We start from the raw sequence: 18,952 nt of genomic DNA on the forward strand, positions 1-18,952 counted from the left end.
AGCAGAACGGAGAGAGTAAGAGAGAAAGAGAGACAGAGAGAAAGAGAAAAAGAGAGAGAGAAAGAGAGAAAGATAGACAGAAAGGATAGAAAGGAAAATAAAGAAGAAAATGAGAAAAAGACAGGAGAGAATTAGAAAAAATGAAAGAAGAAAAGAGGAAGACAAAAAAGAGAGAGAGGAAGAAAAAAGTCGGGAAGAGAAAGAGAGAAAAAAGAAACGAGAGGAAGGAGGCAAGTAAGATAGGAGAAGAGTCATGAAGAGAAAATAAAGAATAAAACAGAGAAACAGAGCAAACATGAGAGGAAGCCAATTTCGGAAAGGAAGAAATTAACAGAAAAATTAACAAAGAAAAAAATACAGAAAAGAAAGACAGATAAACAAAACGAGAGTAAAACACATTCATGGAGTGCCACTCCACAAAATACTTTATTTCATCCATATCGTCATCAATGGTCAAACTACGGCCCATTCAGCGTTGATGATATGCCAGTGAGTCATATGCTACCTCCCACAAAAAAGAATCACGTTTTAAATCTATAGATAACCATTAAGAGATGAAAAACAACCATTAGGACTTCGTCGTGGGCATACACAGCTACACTACTCTGAGAGCTGAACCAACCCGTTTTCAGTGACCAAGTAAAAAAAAAAAAAAAAAAAAAAAAAAAAAAAAAAAAATATGATAATAATAATAATAATAATAATAATAATAATAATAATAATAATAATAATAATAATAATAATAATAGTTTGAATGTAATCTACATCAGTTGAGGTTATTTACACATACAATCAGTTCATATAATTTTGTTTCAATGACTAGAAATAACGACAGAAAGTTACGTTACAAAATATGGCTGTAAATAGTTTAATAGGTATTTTGGATACAAACATCAAAATAAATAGTTCATTTCAATTTGTTTCAGAAACTACATTGTGATGAAATATTAACACTTCTCTCTATCTATCTATCTATCTATCTTCTCTATCTATCTCTCTCTCTCTCTCTCTCTCATTACCAAGAACGATCATTTACTTGCTTTTTCCAGTGCAGGTTTGACAATATATGCTATGCATCATATACAACGGCAAATCATACATTATTTTACATGATCTCCATCACACGTACTTGAACAAATGTACAAAAAAAAATTTTTACACAAAATATCTTTAAATTCTCCTCAAGTTAAACATTTTTAACAGTATGTTGAAATGTTGTCCACAAAAGAATGTTCATTTTGGTTGACCTTTCAATAATGATTTGCAGTAACAGTATTTCCTGTACAGATCGTCCTTGATACAAGAGCTCTGATCTTTGTACTTGTTTATTCGGCTCACTTCCCCTTCTATCCTGAAATGATGCGTCGCGGTGTTCTCAACGACTGTTGCCTCCATTAGCGCATTACCCGGAGACGTCTGGAACTGGATTACGAAAGCTTTGTCGGTGCCAAGTCTCCCTTCCCAGGCTTTCCGGAGGGTGTGATCTTCAAACTGGACGCATTTTGGAAACCTCTTGAGACCGCGATTGAGGAAATCTAGGACAAAATGAGTTGCCTCAAGCACACTTAAGCTTTTCAGTCGTAGAGTTGTGCAGTAATGCAAAGGAATGGCGGCTTCTAAGCAATTTCTTGTGGCAGGAATCACGCGAAACAGACTCATGCCTGGCGGCATTGATTTTGAATATTTGTGTTCCTTACTGATGTATTCATTATTGCTGTAATTCTGCTGAAGAATGTCCCAAAAGGTAGCATGAATGTCAAAATGTGAAGTAAGTCTCCCTTGATTTGTCACAAGGTTTCCATATGCTAAAGGGTGTTTATTCTTAAAGTCCTTTGGTGGTAACACAAACGCAAAGGGAAGACTCTCTTCCATCTTTCCAATTTTGGTTTTCCGAATACCCCCGAAGCGCATTCCATGGTCACTCATGAAGAAGAAAAATGTGTTCTTAAAGTCGCCTCCTTCGCTCACTTGCCGGATCAATTCACTTGCACTTCGGTCTACAAGTGAGGCATAATGGCTATGGTCGTGTGTCAGACGAGCCGTCCAGAAGAGACCAAAATGTGGACGACCGCCCATTGCTCGCTCTACGTCCAGGCAGTAGTCTCTGATGACGTCAAAACTCGATCGTGGCCCCTGGCAGTATTCTCCATAAGCATTTCTATCTTTGCGACCACCGTGCCCGATGTATTTTTCAGAGGCCAGGAAGAACGGGCGGAGGTACAAATGTGTTGGCTTAAGAACGAATCCCACACGATTGTAATGAAATATACCCATGGCTGGTGCATCTTCTCCATAGACAGTTAAGTAGCCACGACGAGAGAAATCTTTCCAGATGAAGGAGCAGTTATCATAAGCTCTAGATCTCTGATGATGTATGCAGTTCTTATCCATCCAGCTTCCTGATTTTCCAGACAACACAGCCACGAGATTAGGATACGTGTTATCGGCTACTTTGTTGAACCCCCGAAGATCAAGGGCTCTTTTGTTCTGTAACAGTTTGAAGGTTTGGGGCATAAAACGACGCATGTTGGACCTGGACATCGAGTCTAACCCGAAAATAATGACACTGTAAGGGATCTTCTCGGCCTCTTCGCTGGAGTTTCTTCCTTCGCTTTCCTTTTCTTTATCCGGGAGCTCCGTTTCTCCAAACGACTTGTCGTTGAAAACGGGACTATTTCCGTTATTAACGGAATTTTCAGAGGAACCACTGCTACTCTTTAGAATGTTTGTATCTTCTTGACAAGTAATGCTTCTACGCAGATCAAAAACTTTCCATTTCGTCAAAATATGATTGAATGGCTCTTTATTGATGAGATGGTGAATGTTCTTGTAGACTGACTCGTTATGACTATAGCAATTTACCATAATAGAGTCATGGGGAAGAGCAGTCACGTCGTTATCAAGGCTGTAACAGTCACGACTCAACCTAGGGAATGAGAAAGTATTTATATTTAAAATAGAGGTAACAAGAAAGTACACTATATATGAATGCGAATACAAGCTAAGGAATATATATACTATGTGGTAACTGAGTCTGACCTAGCTCCAGTATATATGTATGTATGCATGTACAGTATATATGGGTAGTCAGACAATTAGCCGACAGACAATTGACCGACGGACAGTTAGCCGACAGACAATTCGCCGACAGGACAATTGGTCGATAAGACAATTGACCGACAGACAATTGGCCGACAGACAGGACAATTGATCGATCATACGTACATTAAATTTATTTATAAAAAAAAGAAAAACATCCAAATGAAAGGAAAAAGATTCAAAGCTAAAAACATAATATTCATGGTTACTATACTATACTAAACTACTTATTTTTAAAATCATTATACTAAACTACTTATTGTTATGATTGTTATTCTAAACCAAATATTGCTGATATCGTTATGCTAAACAACTGCTTTTGAAATCGTTATGCTAAACCACTTATTTTTAAATGCTTTGTCAGACCAAACTTTCATCTTGCTTTTACTAAGTTTATTTTTCCAAGCCCTTCAGTATCAGTCATGGAGTTCATCTTAAAAAGGATATAAAAAAAGGTTAATACATAAACGCTTTATTGAAATAAATTAAAACTTACATAAAAAGACTTTATAAGTACAAAAGATTTATAAAAAAAAAAGAATTAAAAGATCAAAATAAAAGGGAACAAATTAAAAGATCAAAACATAATATTCATCTCAAAAATTTAGAAAAACGATTTAATTGATAAGATTGTGTGCACAAGCTCTTAAAAATTGCAAACCATCTTCGACGTCATAGTTGAGTACAAGTTTTTTCAGTCTTTCCTTAACACGAATGTATTTTTTGTTTTCCCTTGAAACATCAGCTCATGAAAATGCCTGTTTCTTATTTGAATTTCTGTGCTTGATTGCTCAATCCTGAGCTTTTAAATCAATTTTGATAAGTTAGGGTGATGGACATTTACTCTTCTACTGAAGGCGTGATGCCACCCTTCCAGCGAGTTGTTGGTTTTCGGCAGATCGTTCAGCACTCTGTAGTGACACGACCATAACAAAATGTCGAATAAAGGTCGTCTACGTCTACCACGCTGCACGATTCCTAACCATGTACACTCAAAATAAGACAAGAAATCTTCCAAAATTTCATCAGTTTGTGCATCTAAAGAATTAATAGATTGTTCATACAAAAAAGGCACATCATCAGGTGGTACGAAAGCTAGTGCTTGCAGCTGTTTTACAATAAATGCATTTTCTCGGTCGTTGTACCACGATTGTAAACCCATAGTCTGTATCTTGCGCCACAAACACTGTCCAAAGTGAAAAAAACAGCCATAAATAGAAACGTGAGGAAAATTGCGTTTAATGGAGTTTATAGCTGCTTTTTCAAAGTCTACTGTAATTGAGGTCACATTTACATTTCTTCCTTCTTTAATGAAGTTAAATATTAAATCATAATCCGCTTCAGATTTACTGTTTGTCACGCAATAAAGTAGCGGCACTGTTTTATTTTCAGTAATTAGCGCATGGATCGAGTATAGCTGCTTACCCAAAGGTGCAGAGTCAAAAGTCCCGTCGCAGAACCACTCACTTTTCTTGGATAAGATTTCCAGATTTTTCAAAGTTCCGAAAATAGAAACCTCTTCATTTTCAAAGAGTAAAAAATTATCACCTCTCGGAGTCTTATATAGCTCATCTTCTTTAAGACTGGGTCTCTTCCGTCGCACTGTACGTTTGAGAGAGTCCTTTTTTGGACAGTGACAGCAATGGTCACAGGGATATCTGAAGTTGCACTATCAATAATAGAGCTCGGCATTTCCGCAGATCGGGCCGCAATAAGCTTTATTTCTTCTTTAACTTTTAAAGCTCGATTTTCAATAGGAGTTGGTGGATGGGAGTGTTCAGAAGGAGTTCTGCTAATTACCTTGTCGATCGTAGTCAATCTTGCATTGCAGTTATTACGATTAGCACATCTCCAATACGTTTTTGATTCTCTGGTTTTATCAGTAATGTAGGCGTATCCCTCGAAAAAAAGCTTTTTGCCTACCCGTTCCGTTTTGATGAACTCCATGACTGATACTAAAGGGCTTGGAAAATAAACTTAGTAAAGTTTGTTCTGGAAAAGCATTTGAAAATAAGTGGTTTAGCATAACGATTTCAAAAGTAGTTGTTTAGCATAACGATATCAGCAATAATTGGTTTAGAATAACAATCTTAACAGTAAGTAGTTTAGTATAATGATTTTAAAAATAAGTAGTTTAGTATAGTATAGTAACCATGAATATTATGTTTTTAGCTTTGAATTTTTTCCCTTTCCTGTTGGGCAATTGTCTGTCGGTCAATTGTCTTATCGACCAATTGTCCTGTCGGCGAATTGTCTGTCGGCTAACTGTCTGTCGGTCAATTGTCTGTCGGCTAATTGTCCGCTCACGGTATATATGTATGTATGCATGTCTGTATATATATATGTATGTATGTATGTATGTATGTATGTATGTGTGTGTGTATGTATGTATGTATGTGTGTATGTATGTATGTGTGTATGTATGTATGTGTGTATGTATGTATGTATATATGTATGTATATATGTATGTATGTATGTATGTATGTATGTATGTATGTATGTATGTATATATGCCAGGTGGTGAAAGTGACAAAAAATCATGAAAATGAAATAAAAAGACGTTTTGTAAGTATAATAAAAACCTGTGATGATCTCTATCTTTATGTTTGAAACGTAAAGTTTACAATCAATGCATTCTGCCAGCAATAATCTACGGGTGTGAGACTTGGAAACTGACGAAGGCGATGGAAACAAAGCTAAGGACTGCACAAAAGAGAATGGAGAGATCAATGATGGGAATAACGCTAAGAGACCGAGAGAGAGCAAGTTGGGTGAGAGAGCAGACTAGAGTGAAAGATATTGTGAAGGCGGTGAAAGAGAGTATGTGGAATTGGGCAGGTAAGTTAGTGCGAACGACTGAGCGATGGAACAAGTGTATTACTAATGGACGCCGCGAGATAGGAAGTGTGGAAGATAATGATAACATATCCAGTCGTTATCAAGGCTGTAACAGTCACGACTCAACCTAGGGAATGAGAAAGTATTTATATTTAAAATAGAGGTAACAAGAAAGTACACTATATATGAATGCGAATACAAGCTAAGGAATATATATACTATGTGGTAACTGAGTCTGACCTAGCTCCAGTATATATGTATGTATGTATGTATGTATGTATGTATGTATGTATGTATGTATGTGTGTATGTATGTATGTATGTATGTATGTATGTATGTATGTGTGTATGTATGTATGTATGTATGTATGTATGTATGTATGTATATATGCCAGGTGGTGAAAGTGACAAAAGATCATGAAAATGAAATAAAAAGACGTTTTGTAAGTATAATAAAAACCTGTGATGATCTCTATCTTTATGTTTGAAACGTAAAGTTTACAATCAATGCATTCTGCCAGCAATAATCTACGGGTGTGAGACTTGGAAACTGACGAAGGCGATGGCAACAAAGCTAAGGACTGCACAAAAGAGAATGGAGAGATCAATGATGGGAATAACGCTAAGAGACCGAGAGAGAGCAGACTAGAGTGAAAGATATTGTGAAGGCGGTGAAAGAGAGTATGTGGAATGGGGCAGGTAAGTTAGTGCGAACGACTGATGAGCGATGGAACAAGTGTGTTACTAATGGACGCCGCGAGATAGGAAGTGTGGAAGATAATGATAACATATCCAGACAGAATTAAATAGAACGCGATGTACTATCATAGGACGTCACGTCAATTCAAATTATCACATTGTTTTCATTTTATTTTATTCTATTTCATTTTGTCTGGATACGTTATCATTATATTACATTGTTTATAAGTTATCTTGTAACACTTTTCGCGTTTTCCACATTTTTTACACCACTCATTCATTTCACTTACACTGATACACCCTCGGTCAACATTCCACACACATCGGAGCTGTATCTAACATCTATATTTTAATAGCTACATCACAAAAGTTATAAATTATTGTACACTGTATTAAAAATGGTAAATTATTGTTCAACAAAACGGAGCCCAACTCCAAGGAGGGAACGTGGTCCTATTCTTACTATGTATACCGCCAGCTTCACCCCAGAGTCACATTCCTCTGAAGAAGTATAGAGCGAAACCGGTCAGGAATAAACTCAGAAATTCGGAAGTAGACCCGTGACTTCTTTTTCCACCTTCATATATATATGTATATATATATATATATATATGTATATATATATATATATATATATATATATATATATATACATATACATATATACATATATATATACATATATATATACATATATATATACATATATATATATATATACAGTATATATATACATATATATATATATATACATATGTATATATATATACATATATATGTATATATATATATATATATATATATATATATCTAAGTCTAGATAAAAATATTCTTCTAAAAAACGCTGTGGACGTCGGGGACAGGTGGTATTTCGGTGACACTTTGTCCTAAAATATTCTTTGCAAATTCCTAGGTGAGTTTCAACTCGCTGATTGGCTGAGAGTGATGACGTCACGGCAACGGAGACAACTGATTGGCCGAGAGCGGTGACGTCACGGCAACGGAGACGGCTGATTGGCTGAGAGCGGGACGAAAAAATAAAATTCTCCAAAATGTTTCAATGTCACGACGTCCCTAACCGAGTTAAACGGGGATCCGGCAAAAAGGTTACAATGATGGACCCCGTGACACGGGCCATCCCTGTTAGGGTATAAATCGCATATACGCGGTCGCGGGACTCGAGCGGATCTTTAGGACTTAAGTGGATCTAGAGGACTCAAGCGGATCTTTGGGACTCGAGCGGATCTAGATGACTCGAGCGGATCTTTGGGACTCGGGCGGATCTAGAGGACTCGAGCGGATCTTTGGGACTCGAGCGGATCTTGAGGGCTCGACCGGATCTTTGCGATTCCAGCGGATCTTGAGGACTCCAGCGGATCTACGGGACCCCACCAAAATATTCTTCTGAAAAACGAAAATGACGAAAATAAAGGAGGTGAATATTTACAGTTGTTTATTTTATAGCCTTTGTTTGAAGGTGGGGCGTAGCACCCCGAGAGCGAAGCGAGCTGCGCCGCAGACCAAGCCCCCCGGCGCAGCCGGGCTGGCGAAGCCAGGGGCTTGTATATATATATATATATAAAACATTCGAGTGAAAATAGTGGTTTAATTAGGGGTTTAATTTATGGTGATCTTTACACATGTCCCATTTAATTTTTTTTTTTTAACTTTTCTCCCACATATTCTAGGTAACAGATTTGATAAAATTGATAAGTCTGTGAGTAAATAATTCTTCTTTTGTCTTTGAGGGGAAACGTTACGTTCGGGATGGCTATGGGAAATTCTCTTTCACCGGTTTTAGCTAACATCTACATGGAATGTTTTGAAAAATATTTATTACCAACTATCAAAGAGGAAAAAGTTATTTGGTTCAGATATGTAGACGATGTTTTGTGTTTCTGGCCTAATAACCTATCTATTGATGATTTCCTTATTAATCTAGATTCACTGGTACCCTCCATTAACTTCACTCTTGAGATAGAAAATAACAATAATTTGCCCTTTTTAGATGTTGAAATAATTAGAGATAATGGTACTCTGAAACCAAAAGTCTATAGAAAACCTACCAATATTCTCTCCTATGTTCATTTTTATTCCAATCACCAAATCATTGTAAAAAAAAAAAAAAAAAAAAAATTATTTCCATGTACTTGAGAGCTTACAGGATTTCAGATCCTGAATTTATTGATGACGAAATTAGAACTATCCGGAATATTGGGGAAAAGATAAAATATCCCACTCATATTCTTAATCAATGTCACAATACCGCCAAGAAACGCTTTTACAAAACTTGCAATCAAGAACAAGGAAACCATAAACAACTTAATACACTTGTTCTTCCTTTTCATGGAAATTTTCTTAGTATTGTCAATCTACTAAAAAAATTGAATATCAAAGTAGCTTTTAAATATGACCACACCATTAAAAAACTTTAATTAAGAACAGCCCTCCTAACAATAACGGTGTGGTCTATAAAATTTCTTGCCAAGATTTTAACAAATTTTATATTGGACAAACTGGGAAAAACTTGGAAACAAGGATTTCTCAACATAAATATAATGTGAGATCTACCCAGGAAAATAATGCGTTATTTCAACATAAAGCATTATACAACCATCATATTGATTGGTCTAAGGCAACAATTTTAGACAAAGGAAAAAAGCCTACAAGAAAGAAATATAATAGAATCCTGCTTAATATCAGGTACGTTTGATAAAAATATAAACTTAAGCTATGGTCATTTTAAATGTGACAAATTGGTAACCCAAATGGTCACCAAGATCTTTCCGCCAGATTGAGCCTTATGTGTTGGTCAGGTCGATAGAGGTAAGGTCATCTCCCCTCTTCACACTGTATTGTCTCCCCCCTTCCCCCCCTATGGTTGCCACCTGATACTTACATTTAAACACAACTATGTATCCCTGTCATTTAGTCTGAAGATGTAATATACGAATGTACTTACAGTCTACAAGTTTCCCTTCTCCTGTGGTTATGTTGCATTTTTGTATCACGGTGATGTGATTGCTTGTATATATATATATCTATGTATTATATATATATATGTATATATATAATATATATATATATATATATATATATATATATATATATATAAAATTCGTGTTTGTATGAGTGTGTATTTGTGTTTGTATGAGTGTGTGTGTGTGTGTGTGTGTGTGTGTGTGTGTGTGTGTGTGTGTGTGTGTGTGTGTGTGTGTGTGTGTGTGTGTACTTATGTGTATTTGTATTTTTTGTACACAGACGCCTTATACATACATGTTTAACTTGACCTTTGCGATGGTATGTGCATGGGAGATTGGGTGTGTGGTTGAGTGAATCTATTTACAGTGACACTGAAAAATACTTTATCGAAAAAATATCTTGCCTGTAAAGTTTGTCAGCCTTCGAAGTGTAATTGCTTGGGTGTTGTTCAATTCGATGGATTGTTTGGTAACAGCATCTTGTGATTTCATGTTTCGTTAACAATTTCCTGTGGAGGTAGACCTCGTTCAAACAGGACGAAGTCAGAGGTTCCCTTCCCAAGGAGCAGTTGAGGTCCTTGTCAGGGTCGAGTGCCGGTTTGAGGAACTCCCGTAAGCTGGGATCCCATGGGTCGAGGTCAAGTATATTGTCGTTCTGGCTGAGACCATCAAGCTCGCGAGACGTATTCTTCGACGCCTCGGGAGAGTCTGGTTGACCCTGGCATTTGAACAGATCGTCAAGCGCCCACAAATTTCTGGCATATTTTCCGTCCGTCAACGGAGAAAAGCCAGATTGGTACCATATTAACAGTGTAGTTGTGAAACCGGCTGTCACCATGATGAACAGCACTCGACGGGACTTATCTGCGAAGGAAAAAAAGTATGGAATACGTGCGAAGTTGTGAAAACACATCATTCTTTATCACGTTAGCTACGATGCTTTTGGTGGTACAGGATCCCAAAAGGAGATCTTTCGATTCATAACTGGATCAAACGTAAAATAAAGAAATAATAATTAAACAAACCCCTAAACACCCAAGTAAAACAAGTAAACAAATTGAGCCAAGTGGCAGACATTAAACCATGTTGCTTACGTGTTTAACCAACTACATATTAAAACTAGAAACTATATCACGTTTCACAACCTCTGCAAGAAGTTAATTCCATTCATTGACTGCATGGATTCAGAGAAACTTCTACGACACACTTCTCACAAGCATCATCTGACATCTGTCCTGAGAGATTCAACAAAAAATAACCACTAGGAGGTACGCTTATGGTAACAAGAGACAAAATTAAGACATATGATTACTTTTTTCGACGTATACCGTAAGAAAATCAGAGACATATCCACAACGATAGGGAATAGTCAACAAACCTCTTAGCTGGTTGAGAATACCATGAAAACGCCAAAATTTATGGAATTAAAAGATTATAGAATGGATTTCCCACGCATCGCTACTCTCATCCAAGTTACTTAACATATTTATAAACGATCTCCCAACACCAGATCCAGAACATAACACCAAAGTACTCGACTAGGCAGACAACCTGAGCATGATAACCCAGCATAGCAACTACAAAATAGGTGCTATGAACAACCAAGCCTACTTAGACAAACTAGAACAAAGCCTCAGTGATAATAGAATGGAAACAACCTCCCAGAAATCGTCAGGAACATTTCTCATCCCAAATAACTTTGAATAAAGAAATACAATAGAAAAATAGAATGGCTAAACCTTTGCATTGGAAAAGAACCCAAAACATGCTAGATCTCATTTTTTATACTTACATGACCTTCAACCTGAACATCAAAGACCTTACTGAAAATCAACAAGAAAATAAGCACACTAATATAAATTCCATGCAAGGGCTTTGGACATTAGGAAACTTTAAACAGTTTGCAATCTTTAAGAAAAATAAAACAATAGACACTTTACAAACTATTGAAAATAAATCATTGAGATTAATAACAGGATACAACGATATCAAGCCAGAAAAAAAAACACATATATACAGAAACCAAGATCCTCCCCATGAAAATGATGGCGACACCGTTTGTTGCAAGTGTCCTCAACCTGACTCACGCATCTCATTGTATCACATAAACACAACCAACTACACGCAACACAAAAATACTACATCAGCAACAGGCTACTCAAACGTCTACAATAATATATCACCTGTAATGCATAATAAATACACGCAGAAATACATACCTGCTTAAATAACAAGATATGCCCTTCAAGGCCAGCCGCCAAAATATTTACTCAATATTTCCAAACATACATACACACACACACACACACACACACACACACACACACATGTGTGTGTGTGTCGAACCTGTCAGTCAATTGCTTTAGAGTGATTGATGTGCTGCAAGAAAGAAATGAGTGGATGGACTGCGTGTACCTGGACCTAGAAATGGCATTTGATAAAGTACCTCTCGGTCGCCATATGTGGAAATTGGAGCCTGTTGGAGGACTGAGAGGCAAATTATTAAGATAGATTAACAACTTATTGAAGGAAAGATACATGAGGATAGCACTAAAGGACAAGATGTCAAGCTGGAGAGCAGTAACGAGCGGAGTACCACAAGGATCAGTGCTTGCACCAAAAATGTTTCTTGCTTATGTTAATATGATGGAAAGAAAAACAAGTTATGCCAACATGTTTGCAGACGATGCAAAAATCATGAGAAGAGTGAAAAATGAGGAGGACGGTAGAATATTGTAAAAACATCTAGATTCTATTTTTGCATGGAGCCAAGAATGGGAAATGAAGTTCAATATAAAGAAATGGGCAATAGTGGCAAACGGCCATCCTTAAACTACTCCTTGGGAAGCGGACACATTACAAAAACAAAAGCAAAAGAGGAGAAAGACTTAGGAGTCTTAATAAAAGACAACCTGTCACTTGACAGACATATCAGCAGGATTGTGGGAGAGACATATAGACTCTTGCAAAAGATTAAAGTGACGTTTCATTATATGAATAAAGAGATGAAAAAAAAAACTCATCGAAACCTTGATACGTCCAAGACTGGAATATGCGTCAGTAGAATGATTCCCACACAGCAAGATTGAGAAATTACAAAGGGCAGCAACCAAACTGGTCCCCAGCCGGACAGATAAACCATATAAGGAAAGACTAAAGGTACTGGGTCTGCCAATCATGAAGGATCGAATAGAAAGAGGTGATATGATTAGTGTTCAGCTCACTAAAGGGGATAGATTGCATTGGTCGGTGGGAGGGTTTTGAGAGGTCAGGGAATAAATTGAGAAAAACCACATGTCAAAAGGATGTGAAGAAATACAGCCTTGCATATAGATGTATAAATATGTGGAATAGCTAAGAAGGTGATATAGCCAAAGCTCAAACAATACATGAGTTAAAATCTAAATATGATCATTGAAAATGAAGGATATAGTTTAAGTTGGAAAATTAAAGAATAATAGACAGGACCCAAAAAGCGTTGCTCCTTCCTTGTATACTACATCTAGGTAAACACACACACACGCGCGCGCGCGCGCACATACACATATCAGTCCCACAGAAAAATCTTTTCCAAGGTAAACAGGAATATCAATGGCACACTTGCGTTCAGCTCACCATCTAGCATTAAAACAGTACCAGCACACGATAGACATGGCTACAAAAACAATACATCCCAGATTTACCACCATACAGAGGACATCGAACACCATTTTACACTACCCTATCCAAGCTACACCCATTTTTTTTTTTCTCTTTTTTTTTTTTTTTTTTTTTTTAAAGAAACATAGGGGCTGGTCCAATGGTTGTTAACGAGTACCTGGGATTTGTGGGTCTCTTACAAGAAAAATATGGGACTTTTATATACATCCTGCAACGCTTACGGTAAAGATGGGTGATGAGTGGTGAAGTTCCGTTGAGACGATGACTACTGACTACTAAGTGTATCGGAAGATTCTCTAGAGTATGGGTCGCGACTCAGCAAGCTTTTATTCACTGGGCTGTTAGGTTGAATATATATATATATATATATATATATATATATATATACATATATATATATATATATATATATATGAATATTTACTATAGAATCTAGTCAAGAAAACAAGCTTCCTTTCTTGGACATCTTCGTCCAACAAAGTCCCCTTTACTTTAAAACAAGTGTATACACAAAACCGACCAACCCAGGGCTGTGCCTTAACGGAATGAGCGAGTGTCCCCAACGCTATAAAGACTCCACCATTAGAGCTTTCATCAGAAGGGCCTTCACTCATTCCAGTAGTTGGAGTGCCACTCATCTAGAAATAGAGAGAGCAACCCAAGTCTTGGTTAACAGTGGCTACCCTAACAAGGAAATCAATAAGATTATTATGCATTAGATAGATAAATGGTACCTACAACATAATGCGACCAACAAAGAAGGTGAACGAATTAAAATCTTCTACAAGGCCTTCATGCACTCGGATTATAGTACAGATGAACGCATAATAAAACAAACAATCAAAAAATATGTCAAATCCACCCAGCCCCAAGATTTCACCATATGTTGTCATTTATTATACAAACAGAAAAACCTCATCACTACTCATGAAAAATAGCCCTTCCACGAAAATCCGAGAACTACAAAGGAGTCATCTTGTGTATGAATACTCGTGCAAAATAGGGAACTGTGAATCCCTACCCTCCTCATATATAGGATACACAACAACAACACTCAGTAGAAGAATCACTCTCCACCTCCAAAATGGTACACCAAAATCTCATACTATTACATGCCACAACACCACTCTAACAAGGGAAATGATGGAGAAAAACAACAATTATTGGACAAGAACAGGACACCAAGCGCCTGCAAATTCTCGAGGCCCTTCTTATTAAAGAGAAGTCTCCAAAATTAAATCTACAATCAAGAGACCTTGCCGTAATTCCGTCCATGAAATCCACCACTGTACGGAATCCCACCTCCCCACAGAGTTCCACCATCCCACGGAGTTCCACCATCCCACGTAGTTCCACCACCATTCCTCCCCCTTGATCATTTTTACGTGACCTCACCCCGCACCATGAAACCTATATTTTTCCAATATATAAAAATGTCTTATTATCGTAATCAATATCACTTGAAAATGTACAAAGTGAACGAAACATCGTGAATATATTAACAGTCCACTGTATTTTACTATGCCTTTCGGTAATAGTATTTCTGTGCTCAACTCTACGCATAAATCTACAGTTCGCAAAGTAGAGAGTATCAACAAGAAGATCATAAATACAGAAGTCGCTGTATCTTTTAACCATATATATATATACATATATATGTATATACATATACATATATATATATATATGTATATATATATATATATATATATATTTTTATATAAATAAATATATATATATATATATATATATATATATATATATATATATATATATATATATACAGTGCTCGACAAGGATGTACGAACGGTCAGCGTGAATGAGTGATGAGGAGTGTTGAGGACTGTTTTTGCTGAAATGCACAATTCTATATAAAGAAATTGGCATTAAGGAGTTTGTTAATCTTCTTATGAGTATTTTCAAGCTTTCTAACAAGGACTTGGCCATGTGGGGGGTGGACATAAACCAGATTGCCAAAAAAAAATTATTCATATATTCTCAACGTTTCGTCTACAAAGAGACACCAGAAAAATCTGTAACAAATAAATTACTGACATACAGGAACAAAGAACAAGAGTATTAACAATAAAAAAAAATCACCAATCATGAAAATAGACATCAATAAATAAAGAAAATAGACATCAATAAATCAAGTCGTAAACTAACACAGATCCATAGCCCGTTGAGGATCAATACTTACAAAATTAAAGATTTAAAGAAATGACAAAAGATAGCGTGGGTAGTTGATTTATATATCAGGGTAGGATCTGATGCATGATAAATATATATCTATCTATATACATAAAAAAATATTTCTCTCTAAAACCTTCCAACCTCCTACTCCGGAAATGAGTCATCACCGTTAACACTAACTCCCGGGGGCACATCTGACTCAGACTCAGAGAATCTTTACGAAATATTACCAAGAGAATCTTTACGAAATAAGGCTAAGAGAATCTTTACAAAATATTGCCAAGAGAATCTATATACATAAAAACGGAATTACGGAATTCTGACAAAAGAATCTTTACGAAATATTAATGAGAAAATATTTACGAAATATTGCCAAGAGAATCTTTACCAAATGTTAACAAGAGAATCTTTACGAAATATCACCAAGAGAATCTTTACGAAATATTGCTAAGAGAATCTTTACGAAATATTGCCAAGAGAATCTATATACATAAAAAAATAAAGTTTATCAGTTTTGAAAATTTCCTGGCGTTTTTATGACCACCTTCCGAAATTTTATTGCCTTTATGATTAACCTAACGAAAAAGAGTAGGAGAGAGAGAGAGAGAGAGAGAGAGAGAGAGAGAGAGAGAGAGAGAGAGAGAGAGAGAGAGAGAGAGAGAGAGAGAGAGAGAGAAAGAGCGAGAGAATTTGACGACAACGTCGGGAGACTTTGACGACTCCTTTTGGAGACTGAAGGCTCCTTTAGGAGATTTTGAAGACTCCTTCGCGAGCGAAGCGAGGTACGCCGTAGGCCAAGCACACCTGGCGAAGCCAGGTCCGGGTGCTTGTTGCTACATAAATAGATATACAAATCAATAAACCAATTAGCAGATAAATCAATAATTAAATTTGAGATAAATGGATACTTGAGTAAGTGTGTAGTTAACAACGATATAGATAATTAGAATAAAGAGGTAAATATATTATACATTGGTAGATAAATAGAACGATAACCCTTAGTTAAACAAGTAAATTAATCAAGCAAATAATTGAATGAATTACTAGATAAATAAATGAAAGAATAGATCAATAAATTTGTGAATTGAAATAATACAATGAACAATAAATAAAGGAGTGAGCAAGTAGCTAATTTGATCTATACACTGATATCTACATAATATATAATAAACAGACTAGAGATAACTATAACTTTTTACATCGAAGTTGAAAAACATAATGTATATATTCAAGGGCGCATTTGAGGAATGTAAACTAGAAAAATTAGAGAATTGTCTAAATTCTAAATCAATAACGGTAGTGGCAATAAGTTTTCAGTTAGATTCTAGCAAACACACTGGTGAACTACTGTACATCGGGCATAAACATTTCGTAGATTCAAAGAGGAAGAACCAAAACGATAAAAAAAAACCGGCTGAATTGTTATACAATAAGTCTGTACTAGCGTATTGACTGTATAATTATTTCCAGGCAATGATTTAAGGGTTTTTAGGGGTACCCCTACGGATCTGAGTCACTCTTGCTATCACTCGTTCCGAATGTTCCTGTATCACTTCTAGGACATCACATTTTACGTGCTCCATTGCCAGCGGGAAAGTTAAGAATGCATCCACCATATTCCTGTGTTTGTCGTAGGAAGAAGGTCATTAATTGATTGATCCCGTTTAACGTCGCAAATCCTCCCTATTTGGACTTTGTAGCGTGGAATCTAAAGACCCATTTGCTTGGAACAACTCACCGGTGGCAGGGTTCGAACTGCCATCCCCTCGACCCCCGCCGTAAGTAGAGATGCTCGAAAAGAGGGGTTCCGTGGGGAACACGAGGACGATAGAGTTGAGGAACTTCAAGAAAAGGCTAACGATGGACACTACACCCATAACTATCCAGAACAGCATTTCTCAACCGTTTTACCCTTGCGTAACCTTTAAAATAAATTGCATGTCTCAAGAAAACCCTGCGCAAATATATAGCAGAGCATCCTACAAAGCAGTCCTCACCCTGAAGACGCCTCACGACGAGGCGAAAAACTATAGTTTCGGTGGAGTCAATAGTTGTTCAATACTATTACTATGCAAAAATATATCAGTTGGCATACACTGTGTATATTCTTTTGAGAGTCATGAATGACTACTTCCAGTCCCTCTCAGTTGCTAATAGGAAAGTATTCTCCAGATTAAAGAATACAGTCTTGAAGATTGTTAAAGCAACTAGTGCAGTTGATTTCAACCAGAATATATATATATATATATATATATATAAATATATATATATATATATATATATACATATATATATATATACCATATCTTTCTCATTTTATTTTCATCGTAATGATAGGCTAGATGGGATGATGTCTATATTACATTATTACAATAACCAAGAATGTGTCGTGCGTGTTTAATTATATTACGTTTATGAAATTAAATAAAAAAAAAATCAAAATGCAATAGCTTATCTCATTTATTCTTGTGGAACCCTTAGGGACCTTTTGCGGAAGCTTAAAACGCTGATCCAAGGAATCAAGCATTAATTACGTCACATATAATAAACAAATCAAGGTATTATTGATTGCCATTTTCTGGAAACCTTTAATGAAAGACAAATTATATTCACACACAAAACTAGGTAATCCTGACTTCAGCATAGGGAAAATAACCAGTCACTTATAGAAAGACATAACGAATGCTGATGAATCACAATGGCAAAAGCCGACAAGACTGTGAGAATAAACACCTTGTGAGATCGAAACCTTTATTGGTACTACGTTTCGCTTGTTACAGCTTTTTCAAGTACAGAGTGTGTGTCATGTCTGTACTTGAAAAAGCTGTAACAAGCGAAACGTAGTACCAATAAAGGTTTCGATCTCACAAGGTGTTTATTCTCACATAACGAATGCTATCAACACTTACCAGGAAACCGCATACCAATCTACCACCGCCACGACGCGACAGCAAAACACAGGTACCAACCAGTAAATTGGAATACAACGATACACTATGACGCATTTCATGACAACAATATACTGTGTGTCAATACATTATCTATTGACACTCTTCATCAATGCAGTAGCCCTTTTTGAATATCAGATCTTTCAGACACGCACTTCCTTCTACAGCCACCCAAACAAAGGTTTTGTGATTTAGTTTTGATAACCGTCTTTGGTGAGGGGGTCCTGGTTGAGCTAGATAACAATAACTGGCGTTTTATATCGTAAAGTCTATGCAGTGTGCCATGACACACCATTTCATTGATTCACGTCAATTTCAGTTACCCCCCACCCTAATTTCTTTTATCCCACACTCATTTCACTTACCCCAACCTAATTTCTCTTAACGTATACTCATTTCAATTACCCCACCCTAATTTATCTTATCCCACACTCATGTCAGTTACCTTCACTTACTTCAATAGCCCCATCCTCATTTCCGTTATCTCACCCTAATTTCGTTTATTCCACACTAATTTCCATTATCCCACTCAAAC

The 18,952-nt window shown here is 36.4% G+C and overlaps 1 protein-coding gene across 3 annotated transcripts in view; it reads right to left on the reverse strand.

Moving 5' to 3' along the window:
* Nucleotides 1–901: 901 nt before the first annotated feature.
* The window catches only part of LOC143040300 (uncharacterized), a 19,200-nt gene continuing 1,149 nt past the window's right edge, over nucleotides 902–18,952 (reverse strand). For all 3 annotated transcript variants that reach the window (XM_076211172.1, XM_076211174.1, XM_076211173.1), the window contains 2 exons: nucleotides 10,021–10,480; nucleotides 902–2,926 (listed from right to left, as the gene is read on the reverse strand). In XM_076211172.1, coding sequence (XP_076067287.1) covers nucleotides 1,234–2,926; nucleotides 10,021–10,480 — 2,153 coding nt within the window. In that variant the 3' untranslated portion in view covers nucleotides 902–1,233. The remainder of the gene's footprint in view (nucleotides 2,927–10,020; nucleotides 10,481–18,952) is intronic.

Source organism: Oratosquilla oratoria, chromosome 28 (assembly GCF_046742065.1).
Source record: "Oratosquilla oratoria isolate Oo_2021 chromosome 28, ASM4674206v1, whole genome shotgun sequence".
NCBI classification, from domain to species: Eukaryota; Metazoa; Arthropoda; class Malacostraca; order Stomatopoda; family Squillidae; genus Oratosquilla; species Oratosquilla oratoria.